A 14,461-nucleotide genomic window follows, 5' to 3' on the forward strand; every position below is an offset into this window, starting at 1 on the left:
TACCTTCAGATGAAATGAAAATCTCTGGTCAGTGGTGAGAATCTGAATAAATATATTTTCTTTGATTCTTTTTCCTCTGACAAAAAAGGGAAGTAAACAGATTTAAATGGTATGACCACATTATGCAAGAGTCAATTTTCTTGCTCATTTTTCATGGATTTGCAATAATGACACTTTGTATGTTAAGTTAATTTGAGCTTTGTATTTTGATTTTCTTAATAAATTTTGTGAAAATTTCAATGCTACTTTATGAATATGAAGGTAGGAGTAAAAAGATAATCATAATTAGAGATGAACAGGAAAAGCACAGCATGTAATGTGCAGACACCACCAAAAGATAGGAAGAGCTTTTGAAGAATTATGTGTTCTAAACTGCAATACACAGAATTTACAAGTTGGATTTTTTTGCAGATAGATAGAGAATGCAGAACTTTTTATATTCTTAAGTTTTCCTTCTAAATTAAATCTTTTACATTACAATTAAAAGACAGAGCCAAAGTCAATTTTGTGCAAAAGCACACTTCCTAGACCCAAATATATTAACAAATTTTCTTGAAGCAGCACCTATTAAAGAATAAAGATAGACTGTATTTGGGAAATTCTGATCACCTTTGTATTTGTTCTTTGACAGTGACCACAAACAGGGTGGTCCAATCTTTGATACAGATTTCTTGACCGTGGGCAAAGATGTGGGTCCTTATAGTGAGTACCCTAGAGATTGGTATGTGCCCCAAGTTTGCAATGTGGTAGACTCTATGGAGCTTGATAGGGCCCTTTGGGTTGTTGAGCATAAAGCTATCTAAGGAACCACTTAAAGTATTGATTCTGACTGGGTAAGTCTGAAGTGAGGACTGAAATTCTGCATTTTAAACAAGTTCCCAGGTGATACTGATGCTGTTTATCCCTGGACTACATTTTTGAGTGTTAAGACTCTATGCTAACTTTACATGAGCAAACAGAGATAAGTAGAGTTCTCAATATAATCTCTGTTTCACATATTATTTCCATGAATGGAAACAAACTTTGGACAAGGAAGCATATCATTGGAGCGGATTCTAATGTAAAAAGAACTTTTACTGTATATCAGAAAAAGTTCTTACAGTTTTTGACACTTTAGCATCTAGCAAGATCAATATTGTAATTCTAATGTGTAAGTCTTAGATATTAATGTTTGTCTACCAGCTTTTTGAAATATTACTGCCTTAACATTGTGATGTTAACACAATTTAACAGATGTGAACATCTGTTTAATTGACTGCTTTTGAAAATTTGCTTTGGAATTTCCGTTTCAATATCTCCTTATAGAACCCCCTTGGATTTTGTTTTGGTTGCCCTTGGATATAAGATTTGTAAAATGCTAAAGTATTTAAGTATTTAATAATTAAAACTTACCTTTAGTTTCATTTTTAGTAATTATTTTACACTTTATTAAAAAATAAAGTTAACACCTACACAGGAAGATTCTTGTTTTCTATAGATCTTCATAAGTAAGTTATAATTAACACTGTCATAATATTTATTCCTTTCAAAAGTAGCCTCAGGTTAAAATTCTAAATTGCAAAGTTCTAATTATAACTTATCATAGACTTATGGGACAACAAAAGTGAGGTCTGAAAGACATTACCCAAGGTAGTAAAAACAATATACATTACTTTATATGTATATTGAATCAATGGGAATTAAGAATAAGAATTAATAAGAATCAATGGGATTCTTTTCACTGAATCAATTTTTCTTGGCCTGTGAATAGTATCAAAATATTTTAAAAAATACATTTATTATAAGAACATGTTTGTATGAAAAATACATTTATACCTTTTTTTTTTATTTTTTCTTTTCTGAAAAAGTAGCATACCTTAGTTCTTTGTCCTACCCAGGTTTGGATATCACAGAGCTAGGTAAAAGGAAATAACAAAAGAGAAGTCTATATACAGATATAGGGCATTCAAATAATTATGTTTCCAAGATAATTAAATTCATAGAGTTAATAGGGAACGAATGAGATTAAAGTATTATTGCTTTTTCCCTGTATATCTATTACTATTTAGATATAAACGATCCATATCCCTAGTGCATATTATTATTTATTGTTCTGATGATTGAGATAAGTGTGAAAGTTTCTAACAGAGTGCCCAGCTCATAGAAGATATTCAATAAAATTTTGTTGGATTCGAATACGTCTTCATTGATCAGAAACACATACACCAGTACTACTTCTTTCAAAAGTTCTAGAGATTTGCTCTCCTGTTTCCTCTTTCCAAGATGACACTTCTACTTTGGATCCAACAGATAACTATCTTCTCCCTCTTATGCATTAACTTCTTATAGAGAGGTTGGGATCTAAAAATCAGGGCATACATTAAATATATGTATATAATGTAATTCTAGTAGGCTAGCTAATATGATTTTTGAACTCAAAAAAAAAACATTGCCTCATTTATTTAACTAAAAAAGTTCCATGAGAATTAGTTTTAATTTTCATAATAAAAAGAGAATGATTTATCCTTGTTTTGTAATTCTAAAGGCAGAAGCTAAGCTGTTAATCACAACAGTTTTAGTATTTACAATGAATATATCAGAATAAAAAAGTTACCAAAATATGGATATCAAAACTGTTCTGAAGACCTAAGAAATGAAGCTTTTATTTCTCCCGAGTTAGGGTCTCACATATGCTAAGCCAATGCTCTGCTGCTGAGCTACATCCCCAATCCAAATATAAAACATATTTTTAAAGAATTTTAAAGACTGCTAATCTGCATGACAAACAGCATTTGATGTTAGAGAAAAATTAGCTAAGAAATAATTTATCTTGTAAATGCTTTCAGTTCTCACACTCGGAATGTTAACCCTGAAAATCCTTAGCACTCATTCTTTAGTATAGTATAACTGGCTGTTAAGAAATGGCTTCCTGAACTTTTTAAACCCATTATAAGCTGCTAATGTAAATGTAAATGTACTCTTTAAAGGCATTTTTGCTTATGTAGAAAAATGTTTAACATCCTATATACTACAAGGGAATCCTCTTTTGTCTTTAATTTTATTTTTAGTTTTGTCCGTTTTAGTTAGTTTAAATGGAAATTAGAGCACTAATTTTTTTTATTTAAAATCTATCTCACATGAAGTTTTAATTATTTACCTGCACAGAAGTATACTGTCTACTAATTTTTTTCTATGAAAATTTAAAATATGCTGAAGCTACCAGAACACACACAAAAACTTTGTTGTTATAATCAAATGGATTGTGAATTATCTTTCCTTAAAATACATTATTTGAGTATACTTTGCTAGATGGAAAACCACCATTCAGACCACGTCTTTATTTAAAGAGTTACAGCAACATTAGAAGTCTCTGACTTTTTTTCTGCGAGGGCAGCTAATTCAGAATATCAGTGCATTTAGTTCAGTATGATTAGCCGAGGCACACAAAATCCCATGCTGACTGAATGGAAAGCAACATGGTGAGTTTTCAGTTGGAATTTGCATATTTTCTCTCCATTTCTAAAATGTAGCATGTTCAATCACAACTGTCTCAGTACAAGTTAAAGGCATTTCCTCTCGTGAGATTTAAATACATGTTATTTTGTTCTATGCTGAAATGTGTTAACTATCTTATGCTGGATTGTGAATTGGAAAATTCTAGTAAAAACAGTACCATTTTTAAAAAAGGTCTTCTATTGACAGAACATCTGCAAACTTAATGAGGCAACGACTGAGATAATACATCAACTAATAAATTCCCATACATGCAGACAGTAGCATCACTGGCCAAGTACAAATCATCTGGGGAGGTTTGGAGGCTTGGAGTTTCTTTGGTCACAGGCTAACCAGAGTACATATTTCATACAGCAGATTATTTCTTAAACAGTCCTACTCTATGAAAACAAGCTATTCTATGGAGCACACTTAAAAACAACTAAAGGAAAATATAATTAACAGGGAGAATGGGATAGAAGTAAAACATTCTAGGACATGGTTCTTGGTAACAGATTGTGTGTTTATGTAGCAACTTTCTTTTTCTACTCCCTAAATTCATTATCAAATGACTAAGGCATTACCTTAATTCTTAAATGTTCCTTGTATATGTTTCAATGACTAGATTTATATCTCCTTAAGATTAGGAACTATCAGTTCTTAAATCTTTTTCCTCAACTTTTATTGTCTACTACTATATGTATCTTAGTCACACAGTACTTAACTAACAAATAGTGATTGATCAAAATATATGCAACATCTACAAAGTACTTTTATTGAGAGGTAGATAACCACAAAAGATTAATTATAGGTGCAATTAAATTGCCATATAATTATGAATAATTTATTTTTCTTCTTGAGGTAATCTGGCATATTGTGTTTCTCTCAGTAAAATTTCCATTTTATATAATTAAAAAATTTATTGGCAAAAATTGTTCATAATATTTTTTATTATCTTTCTAGTTTCTAAAGGAGTTTCCTATTTTCCCTTTTCTATTCCTGATACTGGTTATTTGAATGTTCTTCTTCTTCTTCTTTTTTAAAATGAATAGTCTTGCCAGAGTTTATAGTTATCTAAGAAGCAACTTTTGGCTATATTAATCATCTCTGTTTTTTTTTCTTTCATTGACTACTAATTCTTTGATTTTCAGAATTTTTCATTTATTTTTTTCATGATTATTATTTTTTTAGTTGTAGATGGAGCCATTTATTTATTTATTTATTTATTTATTTATTTATTGTGGTGCTGAGGATTGAACCAAGTGCCTCACACATGTTAGGCAAGTGCTTTACCACTAAGCCATAGCACAGCCCAGAATTTTTCTTTTCTAATATATATGTTCAAAGATAATGCTTTCCATATAGTATAGTTTCACCTTATCCCACAGGTTTGATGTGTAACTTTTTCATAATTCAATTTCATTACTTTTATTTCATTTTCTGATCTCTATTCTGATTTCTTTGACCTAACAGATATTTAGCTATATAATTGTAAAAATTAAAGCATACAGAGATTTTCTACTTATCTTAAAAAAATTTTTTTTAACCCACATATGGTCTGAGACTACAAACTATGTCATTCCAAGCTTTTGAAATTTACTTAAAAACCCAGCACATACTCAAACAAGTTTAAAAGTTCCACTTGCTTTTCATACACTGTATTTGGATATAGTATATTTGTCTGTTAGGTAAGTTGTACTTTGTTGCATTGTTTGAATCTTGTATTGTTATGATTCTGTTTGTTTTCCATCCAATGAATGGGAGCACAAAAATACTCCCAGCATGATTGTAGATTTACCTTTTTCTTGTTGTAGTTAATTTTATTTCTCAAAATACTTCATGTATTTTGAGGTTATATTACCAACAGGATATGACTTTAAAATTATATATTTTCCTAGCAAATTTGAAACTTTTTTCTTAAATTCTGAAGGAATGTTAATTAAAATATTAAAGTCACTTTGATATCAATGTAGCTTTTGATGAGTATTTGCAAATATGCCTTTTTCTATTAATTTTTTATTTTATTTATTTATTTAGGTACTAGGGATTGAAACCAGAGGGGCTTAACCATTGAGTCATAGCCCCAGCCCATTTTATATTTTATTTAGAGACAGGGCCTCACTACATTGCTCAGGCTGGTTTTGAACTCATGATCCTCCTGCCTCAGCCTCCCCAGCTGCTGGGATTACAGGTATGTGCCACTACACCCGGCCTTCCTATTAGTTTTGAACGTTTTTGTATCCTGTTTCAGAAGTCTCTTTTAAATAGTATACTATTACTTTACTTTTCTAATGTCTTTGTTTTTCCTTTAAAGGATTTAATTTACATGTAATGGGATCGCTGATATATCTGAACTTTCATCTGCCATCATATTAGTTGCTCTCTATGTGCTCTGACCTGTTTCCTTTCCTCTTTTTTCATTATCTTTATTTGGGGAGGAAGAGATTGAGAATCAGTATCTCATGATCTCAAGGTTCCCATATTGGGCTCCATGCTTCATGTTACATAGAATGTGGGAATCCTATCTGGTGTCTAGGAATAGCTGGATTATGTGTAGAACTCATTTGGGTTGCTCTCCTCCTAGCCTCTACCTCACATGTGGATCAAACATCAGACGTTTCTCCAAATTTTGAGAATTATTCCAATAAAGTCAATCTATGCCCCCATATGGGACAGGTTATAGTTCCAGCCAGGTAAACAGATTACTTATGATGGATAGCACTGTATTTCTTCCATAGAATTCTGCAAGATTGGGCTGTCAGCAGTACAGACCCATTTGGAGTGATTCACACTGTTTATGTAGATGAAAATCCTGCCAAAAAATCTTTGCCCAGTGCTGCTCTTCTTGTTCTAGGGGTGAGTCTGTTGATAATATTTCATTATTTCATTTGCTTCCTTCTATTATTTTGGGGCTATATTCTTTATAATTGTTCTAGATCAGTGTTTTAATTCTTCAAAGTTATTTTCACTAGGAACAGAAATGTTTTCTTCTTTTTACCCTAGCACCTAGGAGGTATTTTTCAATTGTCTTCCATTCCATATTTCTCTCCATTTTCAGTGTAATGGTGTTTTTGTTTTCATAGATTTTTTTAAAATTTATTTTTGGCCAAATTTTTAAGACTTTCATGCTGTCTCTGGTTCTACCAATATTAATATGCCTAGATATATTTTGTCTTTTTAAAAATTTTCTTTCTTGAATCTATGGTTCTCAGTTAAAATATATATATATTCTTAGTCATTATTTCTTTGAGCATTAGTGCCTCATTATATTCTTGCCTTCTAAGATCCCAAATATATGTATGCTAGACTTTCTTAATGAATTATCTATGTGTCTTATACTGTTTTCTGATTCCCCACACCATCCTTTTGTCTCTGGGTTTCCTTCTGGATATTTAATTCTGAATTTCCTTTCAGTTGTCTAATGAACTAAATTCTTAATTTTGATTAATGGTATTTTTTAACGTCTAGCTCTTCCATTTGATACTTCTTTATAGTTTCCAGTTTTCCTGAAATTCTTAGTCTTTCTTTTCTTGACTATGTCTCATAAATGAAATATATGGAAGCCCCATGTCTACTCGATACTGTAGTTTCTCATATTTCTTAACCTCTCTATAAGTCAGGTTACTTTTGCTAGAGTGTTAGATATTTATTTGCAAAACTGTAGAAATAATGCCTGATGAAGAATGAGATTTTTTTTTCAGAGATGATTTGCTTCTGCCCATTTGTAATCTATATAAGGATAATGACACACCTACTTTATGAACTGTTGAGAAGATCAAATGGTTTAATAAATAAAAAATTCTTAGGTCAACATTAACAAAAACAAAACTCAATGCTTTCTAGAGTGGTGATATCCATCAAATACTACTTTCTAAAAGACATTTTGGTAAGTAATTTAAGGTAGGTGATACATTTATTTCGCATGTACTCACTGTAAGCATTTCATATTGCAGGCACTGTACTAGGGGCTGGGTAAAGAAATATGCTTAACCTTACTCTGGGTGATGTAACCCACCATGTTTTCAGAGTGGCAGACATGTAGTAGAGCCCATTTTTAGATGTTATATCTGAACATATTCTAGGAGCCTCATCTGTGTTCCTCTCCATTCTAGGCATTCGGAGTACTAATTATTAAGACAGGGTTACTAGTAGTAAGTTTTAGATTAGAAGCTTGTCCACCTGTATCTACTATGTATGTCTCTCAAAAGAATTAACAAAAGAATTGATGACAACAATATTCTTTCAGTGGTTTTAGAATGATGAACTAAAAAGTTAGAGAAATCGATATAAAATGTGTTTTACGTTTTGAAAAGACATTTCAAAAAATGGAGAATAGCAGAAAGCTAAAAGAAAAAAAGAGTAGTCAATTTAAGCTAAAGGATGGAACTTCATGCCTCATGAAGATGACTCTGAAATAACTATGCATGTTAAAAGGGGCAATAATGCATATTAATAATAGTAAATAATTGTTATGTGCATTATCTGGAATCACAAATCAAAGAATAATCTTCAGATACATGTAATGTGGAAAAGCCTTTTTCTATCAGTCTCTGCATTTATACCTATAGATATAGAGCAATCACTAAGTCAGAAATGATATAAATAGGGAGTAGGCAGAAATTATCCTAGAAATAAATATTAGTCTGAAGACAATACATGACCTCAGCAAATGAAATTACTGTAAAACTACTTTATGTAAGGTAATGTTCTCCAACCACTAACCAAATGCACTTTTATATGTGAATAATTTCACTGATTTTAACTGGGTACACTGAAAATGCATTTGTAAGTTGTTCGACTAGAATTTAGAACACACTTTCCCCCACAAAATCAGTATTATAAATATGGCTAAGTTCCCATTTCTATCTCACTAGGTCATTTAACAAATGCAACTATTAAATACTATGCATTATGTTCCAAGAATTAAGTGTTTATATTGAGAACTGCAACCATCTGCATCAGCATGACAGAGCTATCAGGTCCTAGAGCTGAAACCCCTGTGTCAACATGATTTATTTGTTTGTTATGGGAACAATTTGCCTAGGAAAGATAAGACTGTATACCAATAAATAACTTCATTGTTTGTTTCAGGAAATTCCTATATATTAATTTATCTCAGACAAACAATTTTCTCACCTTGGCAAAGAGTTCAGTTATCAAGCAACAGTTTATTTTTCAAAACTTATCTCAAGACCCTTGTGTTGCTATATATACTAATCCTAGACAATTATGTCACCAACCTGTTCAAATCTTGGTCTGTTCTCTACATGTGAGCCCAGACATCCAACTCCTATAAATTCCTCCCGATTTTCCCCCTCCAGAGACACTGTCAAGACTGTCAAGGCAGTGTTCTCTATACCTGTTTTCAGTTTGTTTTGAGCTGCTATAACATGATACCCGAAACTGGGTAATTTATATAGAATATAAACGTATTCTCTCACAGCTCTGGAGGCTGGAAAGTCCAAGATCAATGTGATGGAATCTGGTATGAGCCTTCTTACTGTGTCTTCCCATGGTGAAAATTAGATGGATGAAAGAGTGAACCTACTGCGACCCCTCTTTATTGCAGCACTAACCCATATATGACATGGGGCCCTCATGAGCTAAACCTCTTTCAAAAGGTTCTACTTCCCAATGCCATTCCACTGGGGATTAAGTTTCCAATACATGAATTTTGGAGGAAACAAAAACATACAAATCATATAACCAAAATTATGACTAAATTCCCCCCCCCCTTTTTTTAATAGAGGAGAAAACTGAGGCACCCTGAAGAGTTAAGTGACTTATCTAATGATACAAAATATTCTAGGCCACATGAATCTAAATTCAGGTACTCCATAAGCATCCCTAATTTAAAATTTGAAAATTGAAATGCTTCAAAACACCAAAATGTTTTGTGCACCAATATGATGCCAGACATGGAAAATTCCAGACTACATAACTTTGTTTCCTATTATTAAAAATATTGAAAAAGTTACCTTCAGGCAATGTAAATAAGGTATGTACACACCATAAATGGACTTTCTGTTTAGACCCGGTTCCCTTCTCTAAGATATCTCATTATGTATATGCAAATATTCCAAAATCTGAAAAACATCCAAAATTTATATATATAGTTGGACACAACACCTATTTTTTAATTAATTTATTTTTATGTGGTGCTGAGGATTGAACCCAGGGCCCACACATGCTAAGGAAGCATTCTACCTCTGAGTTATAACCCTAGCCTAAACATCCAAAATTTAAATCATGTCTTAAGTATTTCCTATAAGGAACACTCAACATGTAATATTAGTGAGTTCCTCTTCCTCTTGTTTATTCATCTACAGACAAGATATCCTTACGATCTACCAGCCTCAACCTCCCAAGTATCTGGGATTACAGGTGGGCACCACCATACCCAGCATCTGACCATGATTTAACTTATAGAGAAGTTTCTACAAAGTTCCCTTGCTGATGAAACAACTTTAACTTACTTTTCTAAACACTGTTTTGCTCACAAGAAGCCCTTGTCTTTATTATTATGAGAAATGGATGCTATATAAATATTTGAATATCAGGAAAAGATTGTAAAATTTTACATAAAATTATGAAAGGAAAGAAAATAGGCTGGAAAAGTTTTCTGCTTCTTCTAGGATAGCCAGCTATTCATACAGAAAACAGTATGGGAAAATAAAAGAACAGTACACTGCAACAAACAAGCAATTTATCTCAGAATAATGAAATATGTAGTTAAAGAGAAACTGGAGAAGATTCTCAGCCAATTGGCACGATAGATAACTGAACTTGTGTGTGGTCACTTCCTTCCTTCCATCTTTCCTATCTTTCTTTCTCCCTCCCATCCTCCCTCCTTCATTCCTGTTTTCAACCAGCTGCTAAAATAGTTAAGAGGAGAGAGGGAACTTTATACTAGATAAATTGGGCTCACAACTGAAATCTGCCGATCCACCTTGGTATCACTTAAGGTGGGTTGAACATGCTGTTGCCTCCTGGTGTGACGTAATATAAAGTATATATTATCTGTGAAGTATTTTTGCCAAAAGACCAAAACAAACATCTAACAATAACCTGAATTATGTTTAAAAAGACTTCTTGAACCAGTCACAGGTATGTGATTGACCAGATATAACTATAGAAAAAATACACTAGAAATATATACTAGGGTATTTATAACAAGTAACAAACAGCCTAGAATTTGCTTTAAGATTCTTCAGCAGGGGTAAGTTTGGGTGGAGTGTGTGTGTGTGTGTGTGTGTGTGTGTGTGTGTATTTATATATGCATAGATGGAATAAGATTGGCAAAATGTTGATAATTGCTGAAGTTTGTAATGAATACATAGATTCCTTAAAATTTACTTTGCACTTTTAGATATGTTTGAAATTTTGCAGAACATAAAATATCAAACAATGGTTTTTTTTCTCAGTATAGAAGATGTACACAATACCTGATCACTTATATTTATATTGGCTGCAAACTCAATAATACTACCATCAAAAGCAAAATGATAATTCTTCTCATCCAGGAAGAGACTCCAAAATTTAAGAATTCCTTTTTCTACTCTAAAGAATTAGAGATGCTCTCTAGCTGAGCATCAAGAGTCTCAGTTGTCCATATCCTTTGTTAGATCAAGTTTTCTGCTAATGAAAGGAAATTTTTCCATACTGGGCAGGGTGCTGGCCTTCCATTCAATCTTCCTTTACTGAGACAGGCATTTTATAGCGTACAAGGTAATTCCCTTAAGTGTCAACCCATTCTTAATTTTAATAAAATAAAGAGCCTCAAGAGTACTTAAAGTGATTCTCACAAGATGCACACTCTTTTAAGGGAGCATAATATTACCTTATGGAACAGATCAAAATGTAGTGTAAAATGTGCTTTATGCTAGGCACATTTTATAAATAGAGTGGTTTGTGAGTATTTCTTCTTTTGAAATATGGATTTTTCTTTTATGGTAATGTGAAAAATCCTTCCAAAATGTGGAGGACAATGCAAATGATTCCCAACATTTGACTATATCTGAACCAGTGCCTTTCATCCTTTTTTTTTTTAAAAAAGTAAATATCAGTCAAAATATAATAGTATATATGGAGGGACTCAAACATTGAGCAGGAACAAAGATTCAATCACACTGTTCTATTGATATACTAGTTTAGGAATCAGGTTGATTCTTTCACAATATTTTCACAAGTTCTTATTTATATATGCTTTCTCATAGAAAAATAGATTATGACCTTCTGTTGTTAGCCATTATTTATTTTATTGTTTATGTAAAAATATAGCAATTATTTTAAAATATTTACATTATAATACATAAATGTTTAGAAAAGCAAGGTTATCAACAAGTTCTGCAAACGGGTATAACTAATAACTTGCTTCATTTGAAATCATTGCTGCTTCTTCAGAGCAATGACAGCATAACATCTGGGAGATTTCACAGGATCAAACAACTTCACAAGTGCAGACCATGCAATATCTTCCTGCAAATTGATAAGTGATTTAGATATACAACCATTTTTTGAACAGAAAAGGAGAGGTGACAGAGACTACATACTGTAATACTATGGCTGGGCATGGTGGCATACTCATGTAATCCCAGCGTCTCAGGAAGCTGAGGCAGAAGGATCAAGAATTCAAAGCCAGCCTCAGCAACTTAGTGAGACTCAGTCTCAAATAATAACAAGGGCTGGGGATAAAGCTAAATGGTTAAATGCCCCTGGGTTCAATCTCTGGTACTAAAAACAAACAAACAAAAAACAAAAACCAAACAACAAAACCCATGTAAAAAACAAACTATAAAAGAACACTATTCTTTGTTGAATAAAATTAACATCTACAGTTTCACCTTCAAGGAATTATGCTGACAAAATAAAGTAACACACAGATACTGAATTATAAGGCCTATTTTGCTGTGACTATGAATAAATGCCATAATCAAATGTATAGTAAATAAATAATTTTATGATGAAACATTATTCACTCTGTGCAGGATAGCCAATGAGGTGGAAAAATTTTACATAGATGAAACAAACTGCATACAAACTGCATTTGTAATTTTTTTTTACAATTTTAATTAAAGTATAAATAATGTGCACGCATATATACTTGCAAAATTCATATATTTTAGTATAAGCATAAATAGAAATATACCAAATACTTAATAGTTAATGCTCAAAGGTTTGATTGTTTCTTTAAATTTCCTTTTTAAAAAATATTTCTATATATTTTAGATTTGTAACATAAATGTGTATTACTTTTAGAATATTTAAAATAGTAAACATAAATTATTTATGCTATTATTGATCTCAACTAATCTCAGTACATATTGTTTTGCCTAACTATTGTACTTAGTTCAATGGAAATTGTTTTGAAAGGAAATTAGTACCTGTTTTGGCAGGGACTGATTGTTCTGTCACCTACAACTTGCAAATCAAGGCTTTTCAGTGATTTGAAGTTAGCTGGCCACTTAGGAAAGTACATAACTATTTAAATACTTAAAAACTGTTCTTTTTACATAAAAATACAAATTAGAGTAAAGACCCATTTATTAAAATCCATTTGTTCCAGCAGGAAGAAAAAAATTGTTTTAAAGTAAAGGGTTTACAGTGAAAGCATTAGGCCAAATCTTGGAATGAGTTTAATTTAAATAGTTCACAATAATTTAAACAAAGCACTCAGTGAGATCTGAAAAATATATTTTCCCTAAAGATAACTTAAAAGACAATATTTTGTCATTTGACTAGATGAAATAAGATTATGGAAAAAATAAAGAAATAATCTTCATTAATGAATTTTCTATACTGTAGAACACATGATATGTTCAAAATCCAAAAGTGAATTAATTAAAAGGCAAAGTTTTACAGTATCAAATGTGTACAGAATATTTTTTATGTCTGGCCTTTATTAATTTTGGCTAAACAATCTTTCATATATGGCAGCATGTGTTCACTGTCTATGTATCTTAATTACCATACAATTAAAAGAATGTAAACTTTATTAGAGTAGTTTTAGTGAAGACATCTGTTGTACATATGTTTATATACTGACAAGAAGATGGTATAAGTATCTTAACTATAAAAATATAATGAAAAAAATTACCTTACTAGCTTTATGTAAAATAACTATCCTCACTATTACTGGACTTGCATTACTACATTTAATAAAGATTTGTTAATCATTTAAAAAGTAATGTAATTTACCTGCTCTTTAAGGTAACAAAGTCGATCCAGAAGAATCAATGTTTCTATACAAGGAGCCAGAAATACTTTCAACTAAAAGAAGGCATAAAAAAGAAAGTGGTACTTACAAAAAAATCCTATTTCCTTAACATTTATGTTTAAGAAAATGCATCTAGAGTTTACATAGGCCAATTCCAAATACTCATTGTGCATCTTCAGAAAATAAATACTGCAGAGATCAAAGGTTTTTCTTTAATAATGGAAAAGAATGCCCTTTAAATGACTTTGAGGTAGAATACAACAAGCAATCATATGAGGAAGCTTTTAAAGGGGTCCTAAGAATGAAATTCATTAAAAAGAATGCTTGTGAAATAACTGCATCGAGACCAATATGTCTTCAAAGGACTTTAAAACGTCTTTCCATGCATTTATAATACACTTTAAGAGAAATCTACCATGTGCTCTCTTTATTACATTACTGACACCTAATATAGTTCTGAAGTAGGAAATGATCCAAAACAGTTTTTCTACAGAATGAGAAAAACAACATAGATTGGTTGGCTCCATAATAAAATTTAATAGAATGGAATTCAAAGTCTAGCAACATATCCAATTTAATATGTTTAAATATAAGATATTTACCATATTGAATGCTTCCAGCTCATCCATTCTAGGTTTATACTTCTCATAGTAGTCCATTATAATTTTTTCTGGCAACTTAAAGATAAAAATGATAATAAATTTATTAATAGTCAAAAATAGTTAAAACTTTTCTTTATCACACATAAATATCATGTTAACTTAAAGTAACCTT

General features: G+C 31.4%; 1 protein-coding gene across 7 annotated transcripts in view; it reads right to left on the minus strand.

Annotated features, from left to right (window-relative positions):
* Mettl25 (methyltransferase like 25) overlaps nucleotides 1-14,461 on the minus strand; it is a 263,521-nt gene that overhangs the window by 142,762 nt on the left and 106,298 nt on the right. For 5 of the 7 annotated variants that reach the window (XM_021725783.3, XM_078053061.1, XM_005324408.3 and 2 more), the window contains 3 exons: nucleotides 14,290-14,364; nucleotides 13,669-13,740; nucleotides 11,705-11,949 (listed from right to left, as the gene is read on the minus strand). In XM_021725783.3, coding sequence (XP_021581458.1) covers nucleotides 11,857-11,949; nucleotides 13,669-13,740; nucleotides 14,290-14,364 — 240 coding nt within the window. In that variant the 3' untranslated portion in view covers nucleotides 11,705-11,856. Of the gene's footprint in view, nucleotides 1-11,704; nucleotides 11,950-13,668; nucleotides 13,741-14,289; nucleotides 14,365-14,461 lie in introns of those variants that run through there. The other 2 variants (XR_005731755.2, XR_005731757.2) reach the window with 2 other exon arrangements.

Source organism: Ictidomys tridecemlineatus, chromosome 6, assembly GCF_052094955.1.
Source record: "Ictidomys tridecemlineatus isolate mIctTri1 chromosome 6, mIctTri1.hap1, whole genome shotgun sequence".
Lineage (NCBI taxonomy): Eukaryota > Metazoa > Chordata > Mammalia > Rodentia > Sciuridae > Ictidomys > Ictidomys tridecemlineatus.